Here is a 13,559-nt window from a genome sequence, read left to right as displayed (position 1 = left end):
CGGGAGGGCCTCATTGGTTGCCGGCTTGCTAGCTCGCGATCTCGCGAGAGGTGCTGAGGGGGCGGCCGTCGGTGTGTCTGCCCTACTGCTCCCCGCCCCGCCCCCGCCTCCGCCGCGGCCTCCGCCTCCGCCTCCCTCTGCCCCGGCGTCCCCGCCGTCACCGCCGCCCCTCCCCGGCTCCGGGAGCGGCCGCGGAGCCGCCGCCGCCCAGACCGCGCAGCGCGGGAGGCGGGATCCGCACGGTAAGATGGCCGCGGCGGGCACAGGCGGCCGGGCCGGGCTGTGGGGGCCCGGGCCGGGCGGACACATCGGCGGCCCCAGAGTGCGCCCCGCCCGCCGAGGGCAGCCCCGGTCGGGCTGACCCCGCTCTGCGAGGTGTTGGGGGTCAAAGGTGCGAGCAGGTGTCGGAATTTCCGCGCGTTGTCCTCCGGGGGCGGCGGCGGCCCGTGGATTTGCAAGTCAAGCTGCCCTTTTTCCTCCCCGACCGAACTGGCGCCTCACGTCGTGTGCCTTGAGTTGGTTCGGTTTCTAGGCTGGGAGGGAACGCGTGTGAAGCGAGGGCTCGAGCGGCAGAGGTGGTCGCCAGCCAGAGTACTGTTAGTTACTGGAAACTTTGTACATTTTCCTCTGTGAAGAACACGATTTTTATAACACTGTCTTTAAAGCAAAATCTTCTGCTTTAAAGCAGGAACTGGTGAGGACATAAGTTATTGCCTGGAAAGCAAGTGTTGGTCGTCTTCAGAATTCGTTTCTTTCTGTTGAATGTTTAAGTGCTGGAGTTTGAGACTACTCAATTCATAGGCAGAAAACAGAACCGGCCAGTTCTCCAAAGTTGTTGCTTTTAATAGTCGCACTTACCGCCAGGGAGTGGCACTAGTGTGATTCCTGACGGCCAGATGGAACCCGAGGGAAAGGTGCCTTTCCTAAGGGACTTTTAAGATCCGTCCGAGGTTACCTTTACTTGGAAATAACAATTTGATCTTCCGTGAGATTTACAGTTGACTGTAGCTACTACAGGCGGTGGGTGCTTGGGTGATGACATCTCTTGGTTCTACCTTACCTGCTGTTCCACAGCACGGTTCCCTCTGGTGGCGCCTCCATCCCTGCTGGATCTCCAAGTTTGGCATCCTCCAAGAAACTAAGGACTTGGTCATGTGCCTCCTTCACAGTCCTTATCTACACTCTCCCTAAGTGATCATTGCTGAACTTTTGGCTTTAAATATCTTTTTTCCCCAGATATTTCCCTAATTAATGTTTCCAGGGCTGAGCTCAGGATCTGTCCATCCAGATACCTGTGTGACTGCCCAGCTGCATATCTGGTAATCCTCTCATACCTGCCCTGCTCCTCAAACCTGTTCCTCTCCTAGCCTTTCCTTATTGTGGCCCCATCCTCCAAGGCCTCTCACGCCCAAAACCATCCTCAGTTCTCTTTCTTTTGTCCCTCCATGTTCAGTCCAGCAGTAACCATTGACTCTGTGGCCAGAGCATCTTGGCCTGGCCATGCCTCTCCATCTCTTCTGCTGCTGTCCTCTTACTCGGGTGTTTCCTTGTTGGACTTGCTGCTCAACTCTCACCACCCTACGTCCGTCTCACCGGCAGCTGGCAAACCAGAGCCGTCTTTTAATTTTTTGATTTATTGAAGCAATCTAGCATATACTTTGTGATGTATATGTCAGGAACAAGGGGTAAAAGCAAGGTGGACAGTGGTGGGCTTACTGCCCATCTCAAGAGCCCACTGGCAGCCACAACACTGGCAGAGCTGCGTCTGTGGCCCCAGCCATCTATCTGCCCCTCCTCCCACCGGTAACCACCTCCTGACCTTATTTTAAAAAATAAAACAGACCGGGGCACGGTGGCTCACGCCTGTAATCCTAGCACTCTGGGAGCCTGAGGCAGGAGAATTGCTCAAGTTCAGGAGTTCGAGACCAGCCTGAGCAAGAGCGAGACCCAGTCTCTATTAAAAGTAGAAAGAAATTATCTGGACAACTAAAAATATATAGAGAAAAAATTAGCCGGGCATGGTTGCACATGCCTGTAGTCCCAGCTACTCGGGAGGCTGAGGCAGAAGGATTGCTTGAGCCCAGGAATTTGAGGTTGCTGTGAGCTAGGCTGATGCTATGGCACTCTAGCCCAGGCAACAGAGTGAGACTCTGTCTCAAAAAAATAAAACAAAAACAAAAAACAGTTTTGGCAAGTTCATCTTTATTACTTAAACCACACATCATTTAGTTTGTCTCATTCTTTACAAAACTCATGCCACACTCAGGCCTCTTCTGCAGCTTGCTTTTTTCATTCAGCATTGTTTGTAGGAATCATTCATGTGATTGTGTGAGTTCATTTATTTTAACTGCTTTCTTAAATTCTGTTGTGTGCATATGTTACCACAGTCTCTTCTCAGCAATGCTAAAATCCAAGTATCTCTGAAATCAAAAGATTTTGGTTTTGTTTTTAACATACTTGGTGGCAAAACCTTACTTGGTAAAGTTTAATAGCCTCTATTGCACTTAGTATGAATATTCACACATTTCGCTAAAGAAATAGTGTCTGATTGCGGGGTGCTGCCCCAGACCTCAGTGAGGCTATTGTATGATATATCGTGCCATATAATCTTTGTACTGCCTGAGACATCCTGAATTCTAAAACACATATGTTTGTCCAATTGTTTTTGCACATGCAGTTGTGGTTCTGTATGCCACGGTTCCTTTGTTCCTGCTACTGTTGAGTGAACATTTAGATAGGTAGCTTCCACATTTTTTGCCATCATATCGCATGTAATTCTTTGTCTTATAACTCTCCAGTGGAGAATCTAAACACCTCCCTCGCATGTTACTTTTTTCCTATAGAAATAAGTCAGAATGAGTTATGCAGAAAAACCCGATGAAATCACAAAAGATGAGTGGATGGAAAAGCTCAATAACTTACATGTCCAGAGAGCAGACATGAATCGTCTCATCATGAACTACCTGGTCACAGGTAATGGCTTGAATAAGGATATTACCACTTAAACAGAGTTCTCCCTTTTTGTACAGACAAATAGTGCTTTACCACTGAAGATCGATGGTGAAGTTATGTTGTGTTCAGATCTTGTAAAAACACATGCTAACTTGATAAATTTGTAAATGATCATGTTAAAGATAACCTTTTCTGGAGAGGAGATAATCATTCCAGGTCTGAGACCTATGGCAAAAACCTGTTTCTAGAGAGGGAGGGGGGAGGGGCAGGAGTCTGCAGAAGGACGCTGCACTCAGACCCTTGTTGACACCAGAGAGGAGGAGAGACAGGGCTGTATATGATAAAAAAAAATCTAGACGTTTTCAAAAGGCACAAATTGGAAAGTTGGTCTCCCTCCTGATAGTCTTCAGTCTCACCTCCAAAATTCATCTCTGTTAAAAAGTTTTTGGGGGCCGGGCGCTGTGGCTCACGCCTGTAATCCTAGCTCTTGGGAGGCCGAGGCGGGCGGATTGCTCAACGTCAGGAGTTCAAAATCAGCCTGAGCAAGAGCGAGACCCCGTCTCTACTATAAATAGAAAGAAATTAATTGGCCAACTGATATATATATCAAAAAATTAGCCGGGCATGGTGGCGCATGCCTGTAGTCCCAGCTACCCGGGAGGCTGAGGCAGAAGGATCACTCGAGCCCAGGAGTTTGAGGTTGCTGTGAGCTAGGCTGACGCCACGGCACTCACTCTAGCCTGGGCAACAAAGCGAGACTCTGTCTCAAAAAAAAAAAAAAAGTTTTTGGAAGGTAGTGAGGAAATCTAGGCCTATAGTCATGGGAGGAAGAGACACACATGCTGGCTTTGATATGGGAAGCAGATGTGCAATGTGAGCAGACTCACATTGAGAGGTAGGCAGCCGTAGGTAAAGCCCACACTAGGTGCAGCTGCGCTGTGGAGGCGGAGCCAATGTTTCCGCCTCACCTGGCACCAGAGCAGCAGCTTCGGGCATCCTCAGCCATGTCGGAGGAGCCCACACCAGCCCCAGGCCAGCAGTCCTTCCAACCTCTTTAGCTTACTGGTTAGAGTTTTGGGTGGGGTGGAAAGGGGTGAAGTGAATTTGAATTCTCATGTTCTGTGTTTTGAGGGATACCTTGTAAATCACAAAGATGTTGGTACCAAGTCCTGAGAAAGTATGGTTCCTATCCGAGGTTACCTAATTGAGACAATTGGGCTTTCCAGAGATATGAGGCCCTTGCGTTGATTCTTTGCTAACTTTCCTAGCAGTGAAGATGGTTTTTATTTTCAGAGGGCTTTAAGGAAGCAGCGGAGAAGTTTCGAATGGAATCTGGGATTGAACCTAGCGTGGATCTGGAAACACTTGATGAGAGGATCAAGATTCGGGAGATGATCCTGAAAGGCCAGATTCAGGAGGCCATTGCGTCAATCAACAGCCTCCATCCAGAGCTCCTGGACACAAACCGGTACCTTTACTTTCATTTGCAGGTACGTCTCAGAGGAGTCTGGTTTGTGGATATTTGATAAGTTAAGGCTATTTGCAATGATTCAGAAGTAACTAGGCTAATTTGCATTAATAAAATATTGTTTTATATGGGGAAGGGGTTTGAGTTAACTGCTATTTTATGTATTCCAGAAGCTGTTTTTTGCTTTTTAAATGCAAATGTAATAACTCAGAGATGCTGTAAACATCTTTCCTTGAGATGTCGTTTTAACTGAGACCGAGCACCAGGTTGCTGTCTGTCGGTGGCCTGGGTGTGTGGTTGAGCTTGTCTGTCTTTGCCGTGGACCAGCAGCAGCATTTGATCGAGCTGATCCGCCAGCGTGAGACAGAGGCGGCGCTGGAGTTCGCGCAGACGCAGCTGGCGGAGCAGGGCGAGGAGAGCAGGGAGTGCCTGACGGAGATGGAGCGCACGCTGGCGCTGCTGGCTTTCGACAGCCCCGAGGAGTCGCCCTTCGGAGACCTGCTGCACATGATGCAGAGGCAGAAGGTAGAGGCCGTGCGGACGATGTCCCTGTCCTCGTGTGCCGTATGTGGCTCTGCGGTGGGGATGAGCAGCCAGTGATATCTGGGCATGGGACACCATGATGTGATGGTGGTGGTTCTTCCTTAATTTTGCATCTTTTGTCTTGTTGAACTAGGAACAGTAGAGTCTGTGGTTATTCGAGAGTATTCAACACCCTCTGCTTTTTTTTTTGCTTAAAATTTTTTATTCTAATATTTTTTTCTTTACAAAAATAATGTAAGGAGCTTATTTTTCTAAGTGAACCTTCTTCCAGTTTATATGGAGACTCTTAGAAACAGATGCCCTAAGTATTTTTAAATTCAAAATACTTTATTCTGAAACTTTTCTCTCACTGTTACTTTTGTGTCTGCCCCAACATGCCCACTCACTGCCTCCCCGGAGCCGCTGTCTTTCCCCACGTCCTGACTGGCTCGTCTTCTGGGGCTCTGTCCTGCACCGTCGTGGCAGGATCACCTGTCCTTGAGGGCCCACTTGAGGCTTGTTAGGAGGAAGGAGCTTGTGTCTGCTGACCAGACTAAGTTTCCCCACCAAGGACTGTGTGTTTAACTCCTGAGTGTGCCTCACGGTTAAGGGTTTAATGTTCGTTTAAATAAATAAGCTTTTTGCACAAAAAAGGTTTCCAAGAGTACAAAATGCATTTTATTAACAGGCTCTTCTTGCTGGTGTTCTGTGTGTGGTTGTTTTATTGGATGTATTTATTTTCTAGGTATGGAGTGAAGTTAACCAAGCTGTCCTAGATTATGAAAACCGAGAGTCAACACCCAAGCTGGCAAAATTACTGAAACTACTACTTTGGGCTCAGAATGAGCTGGACCAGAAGAAAGTAAAATATCCCAAAATGACAGACCTCAGCAAGGGCGTGATCGAGGAGCCGAAGTAGAGCCTGCGCGGGGGCCCCCCCGCACCGTCCCTGCAGCACAGGACTTGTCTCGCTCCGTCTGCGACTGGAAGATTTTTACTGCAGTAGAGCACTCTTTCCTCCCCCTTGTACTTTTCTTTTGACCTGGCATCTTTTTTAAAGGGAAAAATGGCCTTTTTAAGCGCTGGAAAACTCGCACTGAAACACTGTCTCTTTGGAAGTTGCCGCAGACTCTGCGGCCCATGCCCAAGCGTTGACAAGTAGCTGTTTGCTTTTCCAGAGCTCCTGGGACTTTGGCTGCTGGAGGAGTTGGTTTGCCCTGGAGCGCGGCCTTGTCAGGAACAGCAGTTAGACTTTAGGCCTCCCCCGAAAACGTGTGAGCAGCACAGATCATGACCTTGCTTTCTCGTGGCAGACAGTATGTCTTCTCATTTCTCCTGAGTCTCGTCAGGCCTTCATCTACAAGTTTTTCCTTACCCTTGGCTTTTTGTTTTTTCATAGGAAAGAATCTATAAATTTGTAAATGCTAATTCAAAGATGACTTGCGTGTGAGGATATTGTGTTTGATTTGTTTTTCCCCTTTTGGTCTGGGTTGTGTGGCTTTGGGGAGATGTGTGTGAGAGGGCGGGGCTGTGTGTTTTTTAATTTTTTAAATATATATTTTGGTGCTGTATGTGGTGAGAGACTCCTTCACAGTGGGTCGGTGACCCTTCTGGGCAGTTTTGTTGAAAATAAAGGTTTCTCTTTGATTTCAAGAATGACCAAAACGGCCTCTAAAAATTAGTTTTCATCCTCTCAAGCGACCCTTTGTTTTGGGGCGTACTTTCCCCTGTGGTGATATCAGTGGTCTGGTATCTGCCGCAAGAAGGACTGCTTGGCCCTGTCTGTGTGCCTGGGGGGCCCGCCCTCAGTGGGCGGGGCCTGTGGAGCCAGGCTGGGGCAGGAGGCTGTTGGTAAGGATCAGATTGTGGGTCCTCCATTCAGATTCTCTTCCGTTGTCAGCCGCTCCTCAGGGGTCCCACTTCTGTTCACTCGCTGCCTTGTTCCTGTCCAGTGGTGGCAGGAGGCCATGGCGCGGTGTGGCACGGCCATCTGTAGATCAGTGCGCGCACGACGGGTGCGTGCCATGTAGCTGGGCGCAGACGTGCTTGAATGTGTTGCGGCGGGGCCAGCAGGTGCAAGTGACCCCCTCAGGCAGCGCTGTGGGTGGCCACAGCACTGCTGCCCCCACAGAGCGAGGCTCACAGGGATGGTGGTGGGCACCGTCCTGCTGGCCGCTGAGCTGGGGGAGCTGCTCCACTTACCGCATAGCAAGGGGCAGCCCCACAGGCTGGGGTGTGGGGCCAGCCTGCCCTCCCCTGTGCTGGTCGGGGTATCCGCCTCTGCTGGGGCCGTCCCCCACGCTCCTGCCCCTCTTGAGTGTTGGTCGATGAGTGTCTGTGGCGCTGTCTCCAGCTTGCGGTGCGTTCTCCTTCTCGCTGGGAGCGAGGTATGGTCATGCCTCAAGCTCTCTGCTTCCCTGTTCAATGGGTAGGACTTTGTCAGTGTCTACTTTTACCTAGTTTTCTATGACTCAGTAAGGCGCTCAGAGATAAAACTATTGCATTCGTCGTAAAAGCACTCTGGCCTATAGACTGACCCTCAGGCTGCCCTTTTGGTTTTGTAAGGGTGGAGTGCTGGGAGGTGGCCCTTCCCTTATCCTAGAAATGACGTGTCTGACTCCTGCTGTGTCTGCAGTCACTTTCGGATGCCACCTTCTTCAGGGTTATTTCCTCTGTGGCTTGAGGATAAAAACAAGTTAGACAGAAAGGGAGTTTTAATCTTCAGATAATTAATGCGTTAACCATAGCTGAAGCCGGAAGAAAAGGACTAGGAGAGGGATAGAGATAAAAATGCGCTTTTTGAACAGCACCAGAGAATGCAGCATATTCCCAATTATCTTGTATTGCTAGTGTATGAGATCGTTTACATGCACAATTAATATATCGTCAATCTGACGTACTCCCAAGGTTCGAGGGTATGAGAAGTGTGGCAGTGGGACGCCTCATCTTCCGGGGTTACCCACAAACCCATGAATGGGGTTTGTCACATGCACTGAGTGTTATGAGGTGATCATGAGACAGAGTGTTGGTATTTTACTTGCCAGTTCAATCAGCCAGTAGCTTAGCACGGCTGTGCTGGAACCCAGCGTGAGGTAGACGCTGTGAGACTTGGAAGTCTCAGGTGCTCTTGTTTTCTTCACCTGGCTGCATTTGTTTCCCCGTGGTCTGCAGTGGACTGGGAATGGAGGGAGAAGTGCTTTGCATACTTTTCTGTTTACTGCCTTTGTGCAGTGTTTGTTATTGCAGCAAGCAAATGAAATTAAGCCACTTGGGGATAATGAATATTCAGTGTAATTCGGTTTTTCTACTTTGTCTCATTTTGTATCACTCTGTTGCGTTTATAAAATGTGGTTATGTTTTACAGGGTAGTTTATTTCTTTTTACGCTTTCTGACAGAAAGCGCCTTGAAATAAATGGAATTTGAGAATGTTCTGGTACTGTGTCCCTGACAGCATGGTGTCGTGAGGTAACCCCCTAGTCTGGGTCTTTCTGAAGTGTGGGGTTATTGCAAAGCACATGTGGACTAACCCATTTTGCCATTTGAGTGTGGCAGGTTCTAGAAAAGGCAGACCCTGGCAAGGACCAAAGGCTCCATGGCCTGGGACTAAAGCACGGTGGCCCTGTGCTTGCATGGAGCCTGCAAACTGAGTCCGCTTATGCCTTGGGGAGCCTGAGATGTTCTTTCCATCCAGTGAGGATATGATCGGCAAACATGCAGACAAAATATATTGAGGACAGTTTTCCTAAGGCAATATAATTGTTTTTATTTTCTTATTTCTGTATGCTGCTAGTTTTGGAGAGTTGCGGAACCAGGAGTTCCAGAAAGAATCTTACACCTTTTATGGTAAACACGATGGCGTCCCTGGGGTAGTGGAGCAGGTTCCCTTCTGGGCTGGTGCTGCCCAGGCTCCGTGTGAACAGAGACCAGACTGATAGTGTCATGCGTGGAGGGGCCTGGCTGCTTCCCTGCAGTGGAAGACGTTGAGTTGTGCACTTAGGGTCACGAGTGGTGTGGGCGCCTGCCAGACCCACCAGCTGACACAGCTACCTGTTGTCATCAGCCTTCGGTCATTTTTGCTTTGTTGACATGTTTTATCCTGATATACGCGTGTTACTTTTTGCAACAGGTATGTTTTTATCTCAGAAATACATTTTGTTTTCTCAGATTTTTTGTAAATCATATTGTGAACATTAGTCATTTGAAATTCTGTCTAAAACCGTAGCCTGCGGTGGTTTCCTGTTCACGTCTGGCTCTGTAACCCCTCAGTCCACTGAATACGACCCCCCATCCGTCCCCCCAAGATCTTCTGAGAAGTGCAGAAGGGATAGCTTTTGCTGCCAGTTCTTAATCTGATAGTAAAAGTTTTCACGTTTTTCTCAGAATGGTCATCTGAAAGCTCTTTTTTCTTTAATAGGATGTTTTAATACGAACAAGGAATTAAATACTAATACTTTGTTTTTACTAAAAAGTTGGTATGTTAGAATTGGAAGGATAGCAGGAAATTAGTTTCATGTAACTTTATGCTTTGGTTTTGAAATGTCCCCACTCTGACAGCACTGATTTTTTTTATTGTGTGTCTGTATACCTGTGTGTGTTTAGTTTGAAATCTGTCATCTGTTCTCTAGAGTCCTGGCACTGACGTTCATAATCTAGTCTCCTTTTTGTAAAAGAAATAGAACTTTTTGAGCTACCCACTGCATGATTTTAAGCCGAATTAGAATAGTCTAAGTAATTTTTCTTTTCTTTTTTTCTTTTACTTGCGAAAATTTTCTAACATATCAAAAAATAGAGGGAATACTACGTACACCCCAGACATCCTCCACTGTCGTGAGCCAGGGCTGGAGATGACTGCAAGAGTCTGATCTTGTGTGGCGCCATGCTTTCCGGCTGTTAGCGCTTCCTGCAGTTGTAGGACACTCACAAAGGACTCAGCCCGACTCTCGGCAGGGCCTGTGCGTGGCGTGTGCAGGGCCAGCGGTGTGCTGAGGCCACGCCGTGGGCCTTGTGGAGCAGGCCGCGCGCATCTGTGCTTGTCTGGTACCAGAGAACAGAACTGCGGCCTTTCCCGTCACTGCTCCCTGCGTGGCACTGACATGTGTGTCCTGGGTGTCAGCACGCACTTGCTGCTTACGTTCCCTCACCTTACAGGCAGCAGCGCAGTGGTTCTTCATGGCGGTGGGTGTCACCAGGAGAGCTTGGGTGACTGCAGGACAGTTTGAGAGCTGCAGTGGGGACCACAGTTCCTCGCACCTATGACCTGCTTGTCTTAAATATTCTGCCTTAATTTTGAAATGCCATCTTCACTTGTGATTTTTTTGCTTCCATAAGAGTAGAATACAGGGCTTGAGTGGCCCTTTGGTGTAACTAGCTGTGGCAGAATCTTCTACGGTAGAGTGTCCTGAGCTGTTCTGCCTTTTCCAGAGGCCACGAAACAGCCCTGGCAGTAAATCCACCTGTGCCACAGACCGGGTGACATGGGGTGGTTGGTGTGGGGGAGGAGCTGAGGTTCAGCATGTGGTGACCGGTAATGATCATGTCCCCACACTGTGGGTGGGGGTGGTTCTTGTCTCAAGGTGTGTGTGGGTGTGACACTGTGATTACCTGCAGCAATTCAACGTGTCTTGGGTGGAAGGCCAGGTTTACAGGTCCCGTGTGACCTTGATACAGAAGGAGATTGATCAGGTGAAGCCTGTAGACAGACCCGTTTGCACCCAGCTATAACCGAAAAAATTAACGAAAGAAGTAACAACTGAAGACCAGTGGATTTTGTCGTGTGTATCTTCCGAACGGGTGTGTTTGTAAACACGGGTCCCTGCGTGCTCCTCTGCGGGCCGTGCGTGCGACGAGCTCACCTACTGCACGCGCCTGTGGGCTGCAGACGGGCATTTTGAGCTTTGGAGAGAGGAAGGCTTCTGGCGTGCAGTTGCTTGCCGTGCCGTGGGTGGCGGCTTGTGTGAAGAGATGCTCTGCATGTTGGGCTGGAAGGTGTAAGCTCAGTGACCAGGCAGGAGTGGCTGAGCCGCTGCTGCCTGAGGCGTTGCTCTCAGACCCAGTCTCCACGTGGCTGTGCCTTCTGCTACCTGGAGCACTTCGGGCTTTGCCCACACACGGTGGTCTCACTGCTGTGGATCACGGTGTCTGTCTTGTCTGGCTGTCATAATTTTCCCACCTGGCTTTTGAAAGTGGAGCAAGATGACCTGTCACCAAGGATCGTCTGTCATGGGGTGTCCCGGAGGAGCAGGAGAGGCGGCGGTGGCCGCCAGCCAGAAGCCAGGGGACTGGCCAGGCGCTTGTCCCTGCTGCTCCACACCTTCCTGTGCCGGGCCAGTCCTTAATGTCTGGGCGTTCCAGTTTCAGGAATGTTGAACGGCCGTGTTTCTGAGATTCACACAAGGAATTCACCAGCCCTTTGAGAAGAATGAACTGTTCCAGAACCTTCCAGAGTTACTCTCTGTGTAGAGCCCACATTGCACTCCATTTGTTGTGTCGTGAAGTTCCATCTTTCTGGTTTCTGGTGAAATCTCACACAGTTCTTTGTCCTGTTTTTGCCGACCATTCAGTGTTGACTCAGCTCCAGAGGTGAACCCCAGTCTCTGCAGATGTCCCGACGCAGTGACTGTGGGGAGATGTAACGGGTCAGTCCTCCTCGTTCGGACTTCCCGTCTTTAGAATTGCAGGCGTCAGGCTGACAAGGGCAGGGGCTATGTGGGTGTAAGGAGGAGGCCTGGGCCTGGGTATGGCGTGTCTTCCTGTGTGAGACGACGCCGTGCTGGGCTCTCTTCGAAGACCGCGGGGGTCCTTGGCAGGGCTGGCACAGTGGCGGTGGTACCCGGGAACCACAGTGGTGAGTGTGGGATGGCTAAGAAGCCAGCGTGTCCCCACAGCAGCCCTCGCAGTGAACTGAAGTTAGACAGGACACAGCCCTCCAGGAGTGACGACCTGTGGGTGCTGGTGTGACAGCTGTCACCAGGATCACCCTCCATCCTTGAAAACCCACGTGTTAACCGTCTGCTGTCATCCTCTCCGTGCGTAATTTTTCACCTTAAACCTCAAAGATTGTTTGTTGGCGGGGTGTGGGGCAACTCACAGAATCACCCAGAATCCTGGAGCTTGTGTGTCCACTGCCAGCACCCAGCACGGACAGCCCCCCTGGGAGATGTGGCCCTGTGTCACCTTCCCCTAGGTGAGGGTGGGAACTCCCAGCCCAGTTGGAGCCTGCCTTGCCCCTGGGGCCTTGTTCTCCCTGTCTCCACCCTGGCTACCGGAGCTGTGCGCACAGTGGCCAGAATGGTCCCATGACACCATGGAGGCTTCCTGACTCCGACCCGGGGCTGGTCTTTACCTGGCCTCCAAGGCCCGTGGGTCTGCTTCCACCATGCTGGCCACACCAGGCACCAGACTGTGCGCGTGGCCTGCCCCTGTACTCACCAGACCTCACTGGAACGGGCATCTAGGTGTGCCCCAGCCCAGCCCACGGGAAACAACACGCCCACCCTGGCCTCCTTTTCGCTGTTTGTCTACCAGCCCCAGAATGTCAGCTCCGAGGGGAGGGGGCTGTGGGTAACCAGGCGACAAATGACCACTGCAGTGGCCGCATGCAGTGGGCAACAAGCACATTACCAGGAGAATAGAGCGTGTTGATAGCAAGTTTGGCAACAACTTCCAAACTTCTTGGCTGTGGCTGGGGCTATTTGGGGAGCTAAACCCCTCTCCACTACCAGGTCCTGAACATCAAATATGGATGATGGAAGGTCGGCCTTGCTTTTAGATGCCGATGCCCTTTTAATGTCTGCTCAGCAAGCCTAGGGGAGCTAGGTGCGGGAAGACTGGGCAGGTACAGAGAGGGTGGAGGGTAAGTTTGGGTTGTTCTAAGCGCACTCCCAAGCCTTCAGCACAGCATGATGTCTGCTTTGTGGAAGATGGCTTTCCGGAGGTGTGCGGGTGGGGTGAGGGTGTCTGAGGAGGAGGCCCCTGGGAGAGGTAGGATGTGCCCTGAAGTTCTTGAGCTGACATCCATAGCTGGAGATACCCCACAGGGGGCACCCCCACCCCTCCCCCAGCCCAGAGCACAGCATGTGGTCTGTGCTCAGAACACCTTTGCCAGTGAGCCCAGGGGCCAATGACAACCTTCATCGCCTGTCAGCGAGCATCTGTTGCGTGGACACAGGCCAGCGTCTGAAGAACCATCCCTCCCAGGCCTGGCTCACGGTCCCAGGAGTGGAACCTGTCCCCAAAGAGCCATTTAAGAACCGGTTCCTGTGGGTTTTCACTGCCTTTGCACTCAGTAGAGAGGCCGTTGCTAATTTCCATTTGACCAGTATACAACCCAGTGAGTTCCCGAACACCATCACCCCTTATTTCAGGGACCGGAATCCCCCCTCGGCTCCCTGCCCTGTGCAGGATCCCTGGCACGCACCTCTGGGGCCAGGTCCCCCCCACCTCCCCGGGCTGTCTCCGAAGCCTCCGTGCCAACCTCAGGCTGCATCTGACCTCCCCTGGTGGACGGACGTGGGCCGGGCAGGGTGGGGCGGGGACCCAATGGCATGCCCCGCCCCGCGCTCCCGCCCTGGTGGCCGTCTGGGGGCGACACGTCCTGGGAGCGCCAAACGGAAGCGC

The 13,559-nt window shown here is 50.9% G+C and overlaps 1 protein-coding gene across 3 annotated transcripts; it reads left to right on the top strand.

Annotated features, from left to right (window-relative positions):
* The first annotated feature begins 59 nt into the window (after positions 1–59).
* On the top strand, positions 60–6,381 carry GID8 (GID complex subunit 8 homolog). 3 transcript variants are annotated; one of them, XM_012772928.3, is made up of 5 exons: positions 60–242; positions 2,844–2,973; positions 4,246–4,442; positions 4,751–4,945; positions 5,688–6,381. In XM_012772928.3, exons 2-5 carry the CDS (start codon positions 2,856–2,858, stop codon positions 5,859–5,861), a joined length of 684 nt encoding a protein of 227 aa, XP_012628382.1. In that variant the 5' UTR covers positions 60–242; positions 2,844–2,855; the 3' UTR covers positions 5,862–6,381. The 3 variants fall into 3 exon arrangements, with proteins under 3 accessions (XP_012628382.1, XP_012628380.1, XP_012628381.1); XM_012772926.3 differs by having other exon boundaries at positions 63–242; positions 4,748–4,945; XM_012772927.3 differs by lacking the exon at positions 60–242 and adding an exon at positions 277–391 and having other exon boundaries at positions 4,748–4,945.
* The last annotated feature ends 7,178 nt before the right edge of the window (positions 6,382–13,559 follow it).

The sequence above is a fragment of the Microcebus murinus genome, chromosome 16, assembly GCF_040939455.1.
Source record: "Microcebus murinus isolate Inina chromosome 16, M.murinus_Inina_mat1.0, whole genome shotgun sequence".
In the NCBI taxonomy this organism is placed as follows: Eukaryota; Metazoa; Chordata; class Mammalia; order Primates; family Cheirogaleidae; genus Microcebus; species Microcebus murinus.
This window is presented reverse-complemented; position numbering and strand designations above follow the sequence as displayed.